This window comes from Genypterus blacodes, unplaced genomic scaffold (genome assembly GCF_046128005.1).
Source record: "Genypterus blacodes isolate CSIRO-AG114 ecotype Tasmania unplaced genomic scaffold, CSIRO-AGI_Gbla_v1 ptg000030l_1, whole genome shotgun sequence".
Taxonomy (NCBI): Eukaryota; Metazoa; Chordata; class Actinopteri; order Ophidiiformes; family Ophidiidae; genus Genypterus; species Genypterus blacodes.
Window position 1 is genome coordinate 4,082,020 of NW_027466843.1, and position 12,588 is coordinate 4,094,607.

Genomic DNA, 12,588 nt, shown 5'->3' on the forward strand with positions numbered 1-12,588 from the left:
CTTGGCCCCATTATCTGTTATATGCTAAATCTTGAGGAACACAGGAAGTCACTGTTTCTGAGTGTCTGAGTGGTCGCAGTATGATGCAAGAAGATGTCAGACATGTGGGAGAAAGACCCTTTGACTTTGTTCTAGTCTTTAACAGAGACCAGCCACCTCTGGCTATGGACATGGAGCCAAAAATAAATCCATCATAACCTCATTGACAGATGAAAGTGAATTGAGTTATAGCTTCAACCATGAAGCCTTCAGCATCACAGAAACAACAGAGACGTAAATCACTTATGCCCACACTGTATTTCATTTTTGACAGAGTACTTTCACCAAAGCAAAATAGAAATATTAATTACAAATGTTTTAGAAAGGCACAGCATTTAAACACCTTTTGGCATGCAACTGGACTAAACAGCCAAATAACACCTACCTGCAGAACAAAGCGTCTGTCACAGGGGCAGCACTCATTTAGTGGTTGATGCCGTCAAATAACATCCAGTCAAAATGGCAAATTGAAAGTACTACTCACTTTGAAAGTACTCATCACTTTACAGTACTAAGGAATGAACATGCATCCTGAAATGTCCGACGCGTCTGTAACAAAGCCTTTTCTTCCTGATTTTTAATGAAGACTAGCCGCGCCTTTTTCAGCCAGGGTGAGTGTCATTATCGCATCATCATCAGTGTGTCAGGACAGATGCTCCTGTACATAAATATATACATTAAATATACATTCAGGGCAGCAGAGAGGGAAATGAACATGCGGTTAAAGTTTGGTCCAACTTTACAGCCCTCAGCTAAGACAAAAAGCATCGACTCAGACTCGTCCTGAGAGAAACAACACTGGCCGCTTCTACTTTTCCCAAGGGACATGCAAAAAACCGGGGCTGTGTTTTGGCACATGTATGTTTTTCTTTCTTTTTGCTATTCTCGTACACCCCGCTGCGTCTGACTGACATTTTTATTTTTCCCCGTTCGGAGGTCTAACGAAGGCCTCTACAGCGTCACGTTGAGCTGTGCATGGCTTTAAGTCTCTCAGTACAAAGTATTGCGGGAGGCAAAAGCACTTAAAATATTCCAGTTTTTAAAAAAATACAACAATAAAAACCTATTATAAAAGTGAATTTGAAGAGGAGCATCCTGCAGTTCCCAGCCAGTCCACAGGAGGTGCATGTCAACTTGTTATACAGTAGATTTGCCGAAACATAAAAGGCCCAGACACAAGCGGGTAAACCCTGAAGTCCATGTTGTTCCAGTTACTGTGTGATGTGCTGTAGGTTCTAAATCGCAGACAGAGGGCGCTAGAGGCTGCCACCTCTCATCCTGGTGTGTGTTGTCTGAATTTGGCAGAGGAAGAAGAATCCCACACCTTTAATACTTTTTTTTTTTTCATCTCCGTGTGCGCGTGTTGAGGTTCATCTGGAGAGTTTGCTGATGACTCGGATGAGAGCAGCGTTCTCGTCCTTCAGCCTCTGGTTGTCTGATCGCAGGTCGCCCAAGACCTAAATAAACATTACACCAAAGGATATGATTACGCTTAGAGAGCCATCTACTTTGTACCGTTACTCGTCACTTGGTTTTCTATTTACATCCTTTACATTCACTTTAAGGTCAGAATATGGGTGATTTACAGCAGATTTCCTTTCTTTCCTTACTTTCATTTAGGGGTTTGGAACATCTGCAATGCTTTAAAATGCTTAAAAGAATACATGGATCCACTTCCAGTCTCCTTTCTGAAACAATCAAAACCGAAGCCCACCGCTCGGTTCAGGACCTCTGGACACTGATAGGACTCAAAGTGTTCAAATCAACATTTCTACCTTGAGTTCATCCTCCAGTTCCACTGCTTTCCTCTGTAGGGCCAACCTCTCCTGTAAAGGAAGAAGAGCACAGGCCGACTGAACCTACAGCAGAACCAAAATCAACAAGGACGTGCATGCCTCTATCACACACGACATCACAGGGTTGATTTCTCTAAACAGAACTACAGCCGAGTAATATTTTAACCCAACCGTGCAAACAAACACAAATATGGAGACTTTTTGCAAGCCAGAACAGAATAAAAATAAACAATAAATGAGTTTGTCTCCAGTGCAGCTTTGTTCCTGCAGACACAGATAATATGAAGCAGACTTACAAATCTCTCGAGCTCCAGCAGAGCCGGTCTGTCCGTGCTGCCCTCCTGAGTCTGACACACACACACACACAAAATATATATGTATTCACACAGGCCTCAGAAGTAAGACAAAGGGTCAAAGGTCAGACCACCAGACAACAGCAAACCTGCCCGACCTGTCTCAGCCTCTCCAGCTCCACTTTGTTCTGGCTGAGCAGCAGCTCCATCTCCTGTAGCTTGTCTTTAAGGGAGAGGTTGTCCTGCAGCACCTTAAAGTACAGCTAGAGGGCACACAAACAAACACACACACCACAGACATTTAGAGGAATCATGTGAAACGATGAAATGAGTGTTTTTGACCCTGCACTGTTGGATGTTTGGGATTGAGCCTGGCTGCTTGAAGTAAGATGGGTCGTACCATCTGCTGTAGGTAAAGTGGAGAGGAACACACTTAGCTCGCTTCTCTTGATGTTTTGAACTTGTCAGCAGATATGCGGGTGTTATCAATGTCACACGTGTCTGAACATTGTGACTGCAGTTAGCTGTACTCTAACAAATCAGTGATGGTGAGAGAACAGAGGAGGTTTTTTAGGGGATGTTTCTGGAAGCAGAGGGGTGAGCTGGTGGAGGCGCCGCAGCCTGTGGGGGGGGGGGGATTTCTGCTCAGCATCGTTCCTTTCTCTCTGTGTGTGTGTGTGTGTGTGTGTGTGTGTGTGTGTGTGTGTTTGTGACGGTCCTTCTTCACTCAAACCTGTTTTTCGGGAATGTTTTCACTGGAAACCTACCGTTCTGTAGTCGCCCGAGGAGTCTCCCAGCTTACTCTCACTGCAGACACAACACACACACACGTTGTATCACATATACACTGTATCAATCCTCCAAATGTGTCAATTCACAGAGCCAGGACTCTGTGAAAGCTGTTCTGTGTAACATAAACGTCACAGAGATGGAGAGACTCACTGTGGATTGCTGTTTGTATCGTCCAGTTCAGCGTCCTCGTCTTCATTCTGAAATATAAACAAAGGCCATTCCATCAAAACAAATATTAAACTATCTAAACAATAGAGATTGAAAGATCTTCCATCACTCAGTTAGCCGTGGTGCCGCCCGGTTGCTGCTTGATCTCTTTTCAGCCATTACGCTACTCTAGTCTGCTCAATTTGCCGTGATGATGATGTGAGAGGCTCCTGCGTGTTCGCTTGCCTTCACCGTGACACTTTGGTTTATTCATGACAAAGAGTTTGCATATTGGACATTTGTGTAAAACCCAAACCGTGTCCAGAGTTTACATTTAAACGGGGAGGCTGCTGTGTGCTGCTAACATCCACTCCCAGATAAATGGGATCCATCCACTCCTTCTGTCCGGCCAGGCACAGGACAGACAGACAGACAGGCAGACAGACAGACTAGACGTGTAACGGTTTAGTATCAATTCCACATCTGTGCCACGATTCACAAATTGTCGATTGTTGATTGTTTCACTTCCATCATAAGTAGTGACGTTACAGACAGTGTTTCAAACGAGCCCCTCCCCTGAGCTGACCTGCAGTGAGCTTTGTGTTGTGTTGTGCGTTTGTGTTTCTTACCTCCCCACCGAGCTGAACGATGCCAGTGGAGCGTCTCTCCTTCCTCCCTCTCCTCTTCACTCCCAGAGACTTCTCCCCCTCCCCATCCTCCTGCTGCTGCTGCTGCTTCACCGGGTCTGTGTCTGGAACGCATTGAGGTGGACAGAAAACAACATCACGCCTCCACCAAGGCCGAGTAGTCTAGCAGATAAGACCCCCGCGTTGCTCAGTAATGAGATTTGACCCTGATGACCTCTCTCACTGACAAACAGACAAACCTTTGATTCTAAAGAGGTCGCAAATTATTATTATAACAAACTATTTTTAATTCTTTTCACAAGTGTGTGGTCACAGGAAATGCAGTCCTGTGTAGCTGATCACGTGTAATTAGCAAGATAACAGGTGGATGATAACTCAACACTTTGATCTGAGGGGGAACTTCACGCTTCCTCATTGTGAGAAAATGAATGTGACAATTTCAATTTGTTGAGGAAGCTGTGAGGTGGCACCGTGAGAAAGACAGACAGGACCTTTCTCTCTTGTGACAACACAAGAGGAAGAGAGATAAGGGGGATTTAAACCCACAGAAGGAGTGTTCAGTTTCCACCCCAGCCCGTCAAACTACCGCCAATGCTTCACCATCGACCACAGTAGCCCTTAGGACGGATGTGAGAAAACCTCAACCCCACCCTCGATCAGCTCAGTGCCTCGTGTATTCTTATTGGAACTTCCACTGACAGCGAGCGGACGTGAGGCGCGTTTGCTGAAGCCACCAGCAGAGGTGCCAAAGCTGCAGGGCCAGAGAGTCTCTACTGGTTCCAGGGCCGAGAGACGACTGAAGGTGGACGACTTAAACGTGACATGTGTGCGTTAATGTGAGCCCGTCTGAATCAAAACATTTGTGTACTCGTGGAGACAGACGGACATAAATGATGCAAATGTATGGAGATGTATTCAAGCATATACATGGATTTGCTTACACTCAGCATGTGCATTCTGGGTGTTTCCCCTCCTTCTTCCTCCCGTGAGCCGATTGAGCAATGACTCGTGTGTCCTGAATGGAATCCTACCCATTACATCCGTGTGTGTGTGTGTTTTACTCTGCGTGTTGTCTCGGCCGCAGTGCGTCTGTGCGTCTCACTCACCTCTCTCAGCGGGGGTGATGGTGACGATGGGGCTGACAGGTTGGATGTTGCGAGGCGGCTCGGTGGCTTTGGCGCTCTTCTCCGCCTCTTTCAGGTCGGTCAGAGTTACTCCCTGTCAACGCAAAACAAAAACAGACTCACAGACGCTCGGCCTTCTGGGTAACAGAGCTTTTGACGGCCCTCTTGAATCATTACAGCGCTCCTACAGGGAAATTGTCCGACACAGATCTCAACACACAAACTGAACGACTCAAGATGCCTTCAGGTACAGAGCTCCCCCGGTGAACGTTACCTGTGTGGAGCGTCGAGACTGTCGCATGAGCCGAGATCGAGCTTTCCTCTGAGACTCGGACTCTTCGTCTCTGACTGGAGCCTGGAACCTGGCGAGACAAAGGCAACCAGAAAACACACGCATGCATGAACAAAAAGGCTTTACAGGAATACATCTACATCCTTCCTCCCCCTGGGATAAACACTGAGTATAGTATCGTCACGACTGTAGTGGTGTTGGTGAAGACGTGGTGTGTTCAGTCTTACTTGCGTCTGTCGGTGCTGGGGGTGTTGGGACTCTCAGCCGAGGTGTCTCTGATCTGAGGCGTTGGCTGGACCCTGGCAGTGCGACTCGCTCTGTCCTGATCCTTCTCCTCTTCCTCTTTCTCCTCTGGTGTCTGAGTCACGTTTAAAAACAACAACAACGTATTACCAGAACGCCGAGCCTCACAAGCGATTGGGATGTGGTGTGTATGGGTGTGTGTGTGTGTGTGCGGTCTAGAGGGTGTGTTGCCCATCATCTCAAATAAACAATTACAATGATGTGAAATACTTACGAGAAGTATTGGGCCCTACAGTAAATATGAGTACTTCCCCTTCAGGAGGCCTCACTGCTGCACCACAAAACATTCAGGCTTTGTTTAATATTGAAAAAACCGAATTGAGGTGCTAGATCGACTCTTATGTTGCTTGTGCTACACACACACACACACACACACACACCAGGGTTCCTTCATCGTCAGCCACACACACACACACCCAGACAAGGGTTCCTTCATCGCCACACACACACACACACACACACACACACACACACACACACACACACACACACACACACACACACACACACACACACACACACACACACACACACACACACACACACACACACACACACACACACACACACACACACACACACACAACTTTAGACTGCATCTCTATAACACAATCCCTATGGAAACAACAACAACAACAACAATTGATAGATAGATAGACAGACACACACACACCAGGGTTCCTTCATCGCCACACACACACACACACACACACACTTTCTTTCTGCTTCACTGGTGTGGATATGAAGTAAAAGGACCGAAATCTAATAAATCAGTAAGTATGTTGTATGTTGAACAGAAGTGAACACGGGCTTTAAGAAGCACTCCCTGAGTTTCACCTTGTCAGCAGCAGGGCTGACTGAAGACGTGGTCACACTCTCACTGTCTGGACTGGACACATTGGGGCTTTCTGAGACAAAAAAAAGAGAAGCACACACAACATTTGCACAATATATCAATATGGGCAGGAGATGTAACCCGGGGCAACGTCTTTAAGAGAGAGTTTACCAGGGCTGCTGTCTCTGTCCTCACTCAGCTCCAGGCCTCCAGAGACGCCTTTCTCTTTAGACTGGTCCTGCACATTCATCTTGTCTTTACTGCTCATCCTGCACACTGAGGTCCTAGACACACACACACACACACACAACTGGGACATTAATACTGACAGAGATACAACAATGACTCATCTTATTCACTTTAGAAGTGCTATTGATCTACATGTTACATTAGAAAAGGCTTTTATCAGCAAATTGAACACTGGATTGGCTTTGAGTCCATAAACTGAATCTGTTCCGTCGCCTTTGAACTATTTTACATATTTAAATGATTACTCGTATATCTCCTGTATATAATATAGTACATTTTTGCAATTCTGGTAGGATGCTAACTAAATTTCATTGGCTTGTATTTGTAAAGATAATCATCATTAACCTGCCACCCTTAAGGTTTGATTTAAGGCTTCCTTTGGTCCTGGGATCTGTATTTCCCTCCGGGAGTTCAGTTATTTTAAGACCAGGCTAAATGTAGTTCTACCGGTCCAACCATGTCACTAGTATCAATCCCTGCATGTGGCTGTGAATGAGAGGAGTGAGATTTATTCCCAGGATGCATCACAGTTTGTCCCTCACCTCCGCCGTTTGTTTGGTGCGTTCGCAGCGGTGGAGCCTTGTTGGTTTTGTCGGTCCAGTATAGACTGTTCGTTACGCCACTGAAACGGAAACACACAGCACCGTAAAGTCACCGAGAGCATTTCAACGCTTAATCAGACAAAAAGACAATCCATGAATGAAACCTCACATTGGCTTGTTTCTGTGATAAATCCTCCAGCAGCTCCTCCACACTTTCATCAGCCACGTCAAACGGTGTCTGGCCCTGTAAAGGTCAGATGAATAGAATGATGATAATAATAATAATAACAACAACAGCAGCAGGACAGAAGAATGGTGAGCATTCAAAATTGCAAAGTGAAGTTTCCCTGTAGAATCCAGTTGAAATGCCATGAAGCGTACATGAGTGTGTCGCTGTAAATCAAACAAGAAGATGAACACAGAAAGAGAGGAATTCCTCATTTCCTCAGCCTCACCCCATTGCTGCGGGCCTCCATGTTGCACAGCTGTTCAGCCAGGATCCGACAGGCCTCGCCTTGCCCCCAGTGCGCCGCAGCGTGGAGAGGCGTCCAACCGTCAAAGTCCACAGCCGACACGTCCAGCCCACACTGGCACAGCAGCCTGAGCCACGCGAGGGAAAAGGTGAGCGGGAGTAGCACGGGTAATATCGCACAGGTGTACAAAGCTGTCAATAGTCAGGAACCGACTCAGGTACTGAACTAATCTTCAATGTATTTGTGTTTACATCGTAGCCTAGGCCTTGATCCAATCTTTTTAACAGCCTCGTTCAACCTTTACAGTTTCTGATGTGGAAAAGCACCGATAGAAGGAATAACAAACAACTGAGGGGAGGGAGTTACTGTCCAAACCTACACACTCTCCCTTTCAAACACACAGAAAAAGAGAAGGCTTAATTCGTATTCAGTTCCACATACTTGATGGCCTCCATGTAGCCTTTGGCGGCGGCCACATGCAGCGGCGTGGCCCCCGTCCTGGGGTTCTGTACGTCTGAAGGGGGGCCCTCAGTCAGCCACGTCCGGGCGTCTTTCATTATCAGCTCCTCTTCCAGTCGCTTGGCCGCCTCCACGTCCACACCTAAGCACAAACACACCGAGTCAAGCACACACACTGTATGACGAGCTGTAGTAGCAGAGAGACACACTGCTCTCAGTCTGAGAATAAAAACACACTTTTCTTTTCTTTTAAAGAGAACATATGATGTGGATTTTAAGTCCCATGTCCCCATAAGTTGTTCCCCTCAGTGAGAACAGCACATAACATGCTTAAACTCACACAAAGTAAAGACAAAATTGAAGACAAAATGTGAAACAAATCATACTTATGTAATGAATTTTCCACTCGGATTGTTACATTCATTTTTTCCATACAATTTTGATCTGAATTGATTTAAAAAGAAACCCTGATTATGTTATTAATCCTCAGCTTTGACTGTGAGACATGCACACTTCATGTCTCCATCGTTCATACAGACACAGGAGGCTCACACACACCCAGTCTTATTGTGTACGCCTGAAGAACGGACTCTGTGGTCTCATCCAGAGCGATGTCCAGTGGAACATCGCCGTCGCAGTTGACGGCAGAGAGAGACGCTCCCTCCTGTATAAGGAACCTAACACACACACACACACACACACACACACACACACACACACACACACACACACACACACACACACACACACACACACACACACACACACACACACACACACACACACACACACACACACACACACACACACACACACACACACACACACACACACACACACACACACACACACACACACACACACACACACACACACACACACAGCAAAGACGGACAGATTGAGAACCCCTTAACTCCAGTGACACTGAAGTCTACACACGGACAATGGAGGCTCAGTGCAGGAGACGTTATCGTAAAGCATTATCTACATTATCACTGAAACCAAAAAGGCACAACCCACAAACAAGGAAGGAGAAATACAACAAGAACTCTTTTTAGCTGCATGCATGTGTGTGTGTGTGCCTGCCCTGCCTACTCATGCTGTAATAGACTTTTTGTTTTGCTAAACGCGACAACAAAGTTAGTATTGTTGAAGGCAGCAACGCTGTGGCGACCACGCTGTGACAACGCCACAGCGGCAAAGACTGTGACACAGCGGCCGTATTGTCTAAACTGTAGAGACTCATGCTACACACTCTGCGATGTCAGGATGGCCGCAGGAGGCAGCAACATGCAGCGGCGTCCATCCCTCACTGTCCACCTGGTTCACGTTGGCACCGTGCTCCAGCAGGAAGGAAACCATCTCCGCGCTGCCGTCTATGCAGGCCTGTGCGGAAGGAAAACACCACAACGCCGCTGTGAGTGACGGAACCTTTAGAATGATAAAGCGATCGGCAATCAGGTCTCTCCCTCTGTGTGTGTGTTACCTGGTGAAGAGCCGTGATCCCGTCGGCGTTGGAACAGTTGATGATCTCTGCTATATGCTCATCACTGCTCCGTCTGGTCTGTTTGACCTCCCTCAGCATGACCTGGGCCTCACCCGTGTCCCCGGTGGCACAGGCCGCCAAGAACTCTGCAGCCCGGTCAAACCTCACCCGTTTCCTAGAGACAAAGAGGGACAGGGACCGTTCTTAAGACTCCATAACAGCTCTCTAGTTAATGAAACGTGGGTGCTGTTGTGTTGTGAGAGTTGCCACCAAAATGGCAGCACAATTTACAAAAGGATACAATAAAACATGTAACAATGCGGCGTACACAGAAGTGAATATGCCAGAACGCAAATATTTAAGTAAGCATTTTAAAGAGATTATAAAGGACGGTTGAGTTGTGTCTGCTGTGACTGTGTGGTTATACAGTTGTGTTTGGCTCATATCAAGTTTCTTCATGTAACTTTAATGTAGAAATGACAGTGTTGTGCCTCGGGCTGATGGACTGTCGTAACAAAAGTCATAATAAAGGTCAATTCACCCTGTCTACAAGAAATACTTCTCCTTTATACGCAGCGGTACACAGCAATATGCACAAGCTTTCAGTTCGGATTTGGCGTTGTTGGTTCATTTACAAGCCCTCAATACTATAATAGTATTTGTCCTTACTGTGATTAAAGGGGAAAAGTCTTCCAATTAAGACAAAGGAATACACAAAGAGGCAGCGTACTCTAATTAAAATGTTTACCCTGCATTAGTCAGGCTAAATGATTTATAATAGCATAATATGGTTCTGTTTATCAGAGTACACGTGTGCCAAATTCAACATACAGCACATTAGTATACATGATGTTACAAAAGGCTGATTTACTGCCTCAATCACGGTATAATTATCATTTTTAAGTACATGTAAACATACTGACTGAGTAGATTGAAATAGAGAACATTCAAATAGTACTCAAATCGTTGTGAAGAGTAGTCCGTACAGACTATAGTCTACATTTCACCTCTCATCAATATTGAGCAGAATACTAATTAGGGGCACTTTCACGATTTCAGATCAGTTCATGAGTAACACACACTTCTCTACAGTAGGGTCAATAGTCTGAATTCATGATATAATATCCAAATTAAGCTGAAACACCGTGGGGATGTCAGGTTTATCCGGACGACGACAGAATTCCATCACATAATGAATTGCCTTGAGCGACAGACGGCTGATTGCTTCACTTCTCTACAAAAATTCAGGTTAAGTACTTATACTGCAGCAGAATACTTGAATAAATGTACTCAATGACTTCCCTCCTCTGCATATAGCCACATAACAACAGAGGAAAGCTGCATTGTGCCAGTGGCCACACACACACACACACACACACACACACACACACACACACCGACACTGAGCTAATGGCGTATTTATTTAACACTCTAGCCTCCGGGTAAAACCTCGGACAGCCTTATCGCTTGCTGGGGTTTAAACGCATCATTAACTGATAATTATCATGTAGTGTATTATTAAGTGTTTCCCTTATTCTGTACAGCCCCTGTATCGTATCCACCCCCGCGCAAACATTCCTCCTCCTCCTCCTCCTCTTCCTCCGCATATCTGCTATGATAAAGCTAAGCTTTGCTAGTCGGTCTCCGTTGCAGTGAAACAAAGATTGATTACCGTCTCCCCTGCTGCTCTGTGCCCGTTGACTGCTGCTGCTCCCTCGGCTGCTGCTCGCTGCTATCGGCCTCCGGATCCCCTGCAACGTCCTCGGCATCGGCCCGCCACCTCCGCCGGGGCACGGCCGACGCTTTGTCGGTGCAGGAGCCGGCCCAGCGGTTTAGCTGTTCCCGCCGCTTGGTTTTCGCCGAGTCCCCCATTCTTTATCCAAGGAGGACCGAGATGTTAAAAATAAAACACACACTAGAAGGAGGAGACACACCCTCCATGTGTATACTTTCACTTCCTGGTTGGTTGGTTTGCTGTTTGCTATGCCTCGTCTTGTGCGCGTGGGTGTCGGGAACGCGCAAAGTCTCTGACGTCACCTTCACGACACCCTTTTCCAGCACACCCTGTGGCTGATGTGGAAACGGAAAGAGAACTTTAAGGATTTTACACAACATATAAATGTGTGTTTGAGAAGTTAAGCCTGATCGTGTTGTTGGGGTTTTTCTTGTGCAGGCTGAACCAAGATAAAACTCAACAGTATTTTGGATCCATTCTTTACTTCACATACATTTGAACCAACCAGTCTCCATCCAGTTTTTCACGATTCGGTCGCAGAATTTAATGGAAAATAACCAAAATTGCGCATTTTAACATAAATAAATATTCTGCATACTTTTCAATTAAGCCACATAAATTTCACAAAGAAAACAAAGAAAAATCCAAGTTAGAAAAGTCGCGCTTTTCCATTTCCGTTTCCATTTCCGTTGCCTGCTAGCACCTGACGTGTGCTTACAGTGGGAGGTCGGAGCTCAGAAGTGGGAAACAACATGGACGCCCCCAAAACTGCATGTTTTGCTTTTGCTATTTGAGCGATAAAAACGTTTAGTGCGATATCCCAGCTCAAAAACGCAACGGCACTGCCACTGTTACGCATTTCAACCGCTTATGTCTATGTGAGTGAATTTGTCGTGAACACATATTACTGAAAGCTAATAAACAAGTTCAGAAGTAGAACTTTGATTGGTGTTTACATCGTGGGTAGCCTGTGAAATGACGTCGAACCTCGCCCATCTTTCCCAGTTGTAATGTCTAAGTTGAGGGGCGTTTTCATTGGTTTTGCCAAGCCGGAAGTCGGAAATGGCGAATTCCGAGGGTGAGACGAACGCAGCATTACGTTAGTGATTGGCCACTATGAAAATGGCGGCGAATAAATCACATTTACCGTCGTACATAAGCGCAAATGACAGAGCAAAGCAATATCCTGATATATTACATGAGAGTGGAGGTAAATTGTTTTGTAGTGCTTGCAACAAAATATTGGATCACAGAAGAAAATCCACTATCGACTGCCATCTCAGGGGAAGCAAGCACGAGCGGCTGGTGGATGTCTGGATTGAGGGAAGACGTCAGGTGGCTAAAACAACAACAACAACAGCAGTCACCACGGAACG

General features: G+C 45.9%; 1 protein-coding gene across 2 annotated transcripts; it reads right to left on the bottom strand.

The window, feature by feature from the left end:
- Positions 1 to 278: 278 nt before the first annotated feature.
- Positions 279 to 11,487, bottom strand: ppp1r12c (protein phosphatase 1, regulatory subunit 12C). 2 transcript variants are annotated; one of them, XM_076145524.1, is made up of 20 exons: positions 11,150 to 11,487; positions 9,478 to 9,652; positions 9,247 to 9,377; positions 8,550 to 8,668; positions 7,974 to 8,133; positions 7,515 to 7,659; positions 7,229 to 7,303; positions 7,060 to 7,139; positions 6,440 to 6,552; positions 6,271 to 6,341; positions 5,358 to 5,488; positions 5,113 to 5,200; positions 4,821 to 4,932; positions 3,697 to 3,818; positions 3,071 to 3,117; positions 2,896 to 2,935; positions 2,287 to 2,391; positions 2,132 to 2,182; positions 1,815 to 1,898; positions 279 to 1,496 (listed from the first exon to the last, which is right to left on the bottom strand). In XM_076145524.1, the coding sequence occupies exons 1-20, from the start codon at positions 11,347 to 11,349 to the stop codon at positions 1,410 to 1,412; spliced, it is 2,136 nt and encodes a 711-aa protein (XP_076001639.1). In that variant the 5' UTR covers positions 11,350 to 11,487; the 3' UTR covers positions 279 to 1,409. The 2 variants fall into 2 exon arrangements, with proteins under 2 accessions (XP_076001639.1, XP_076001640.1); XM_076145525.1 differs by having other exon boundaries at positions 1,815 to 1,865; positions 11,150 to 11,486.
- Between the last annotated feature and the right edge of the window lie 1,101 nt (positions 11,488 to 12,588).

Excerpts from the sequence above, each read along its gene's own strand:
- ppp1r12c (XM_076145524.1), bottom strand. The coding sequence starts at position 11,349 with ATGGGGGACTCGGCGAAAACCAAGCGGCGGGAACAGCTAAACCGCTGG. Across the intron at positions 7,140-7,228 it reads TATCACAGAAACAAGCCAAT|TGGCGTAACGAACAGTCTAT; the intron begins GTGAGGTTTCAT and ends TTTCCGTTTCAG. Across the intron at positions 6,342-6,439 it reads GGACAGAGACAGCAGCCCTG|AAAGCCCCAATGTGTCCAGT; the intron begins GTAAACTCTCTC and ends TTTTTGTCTCAG.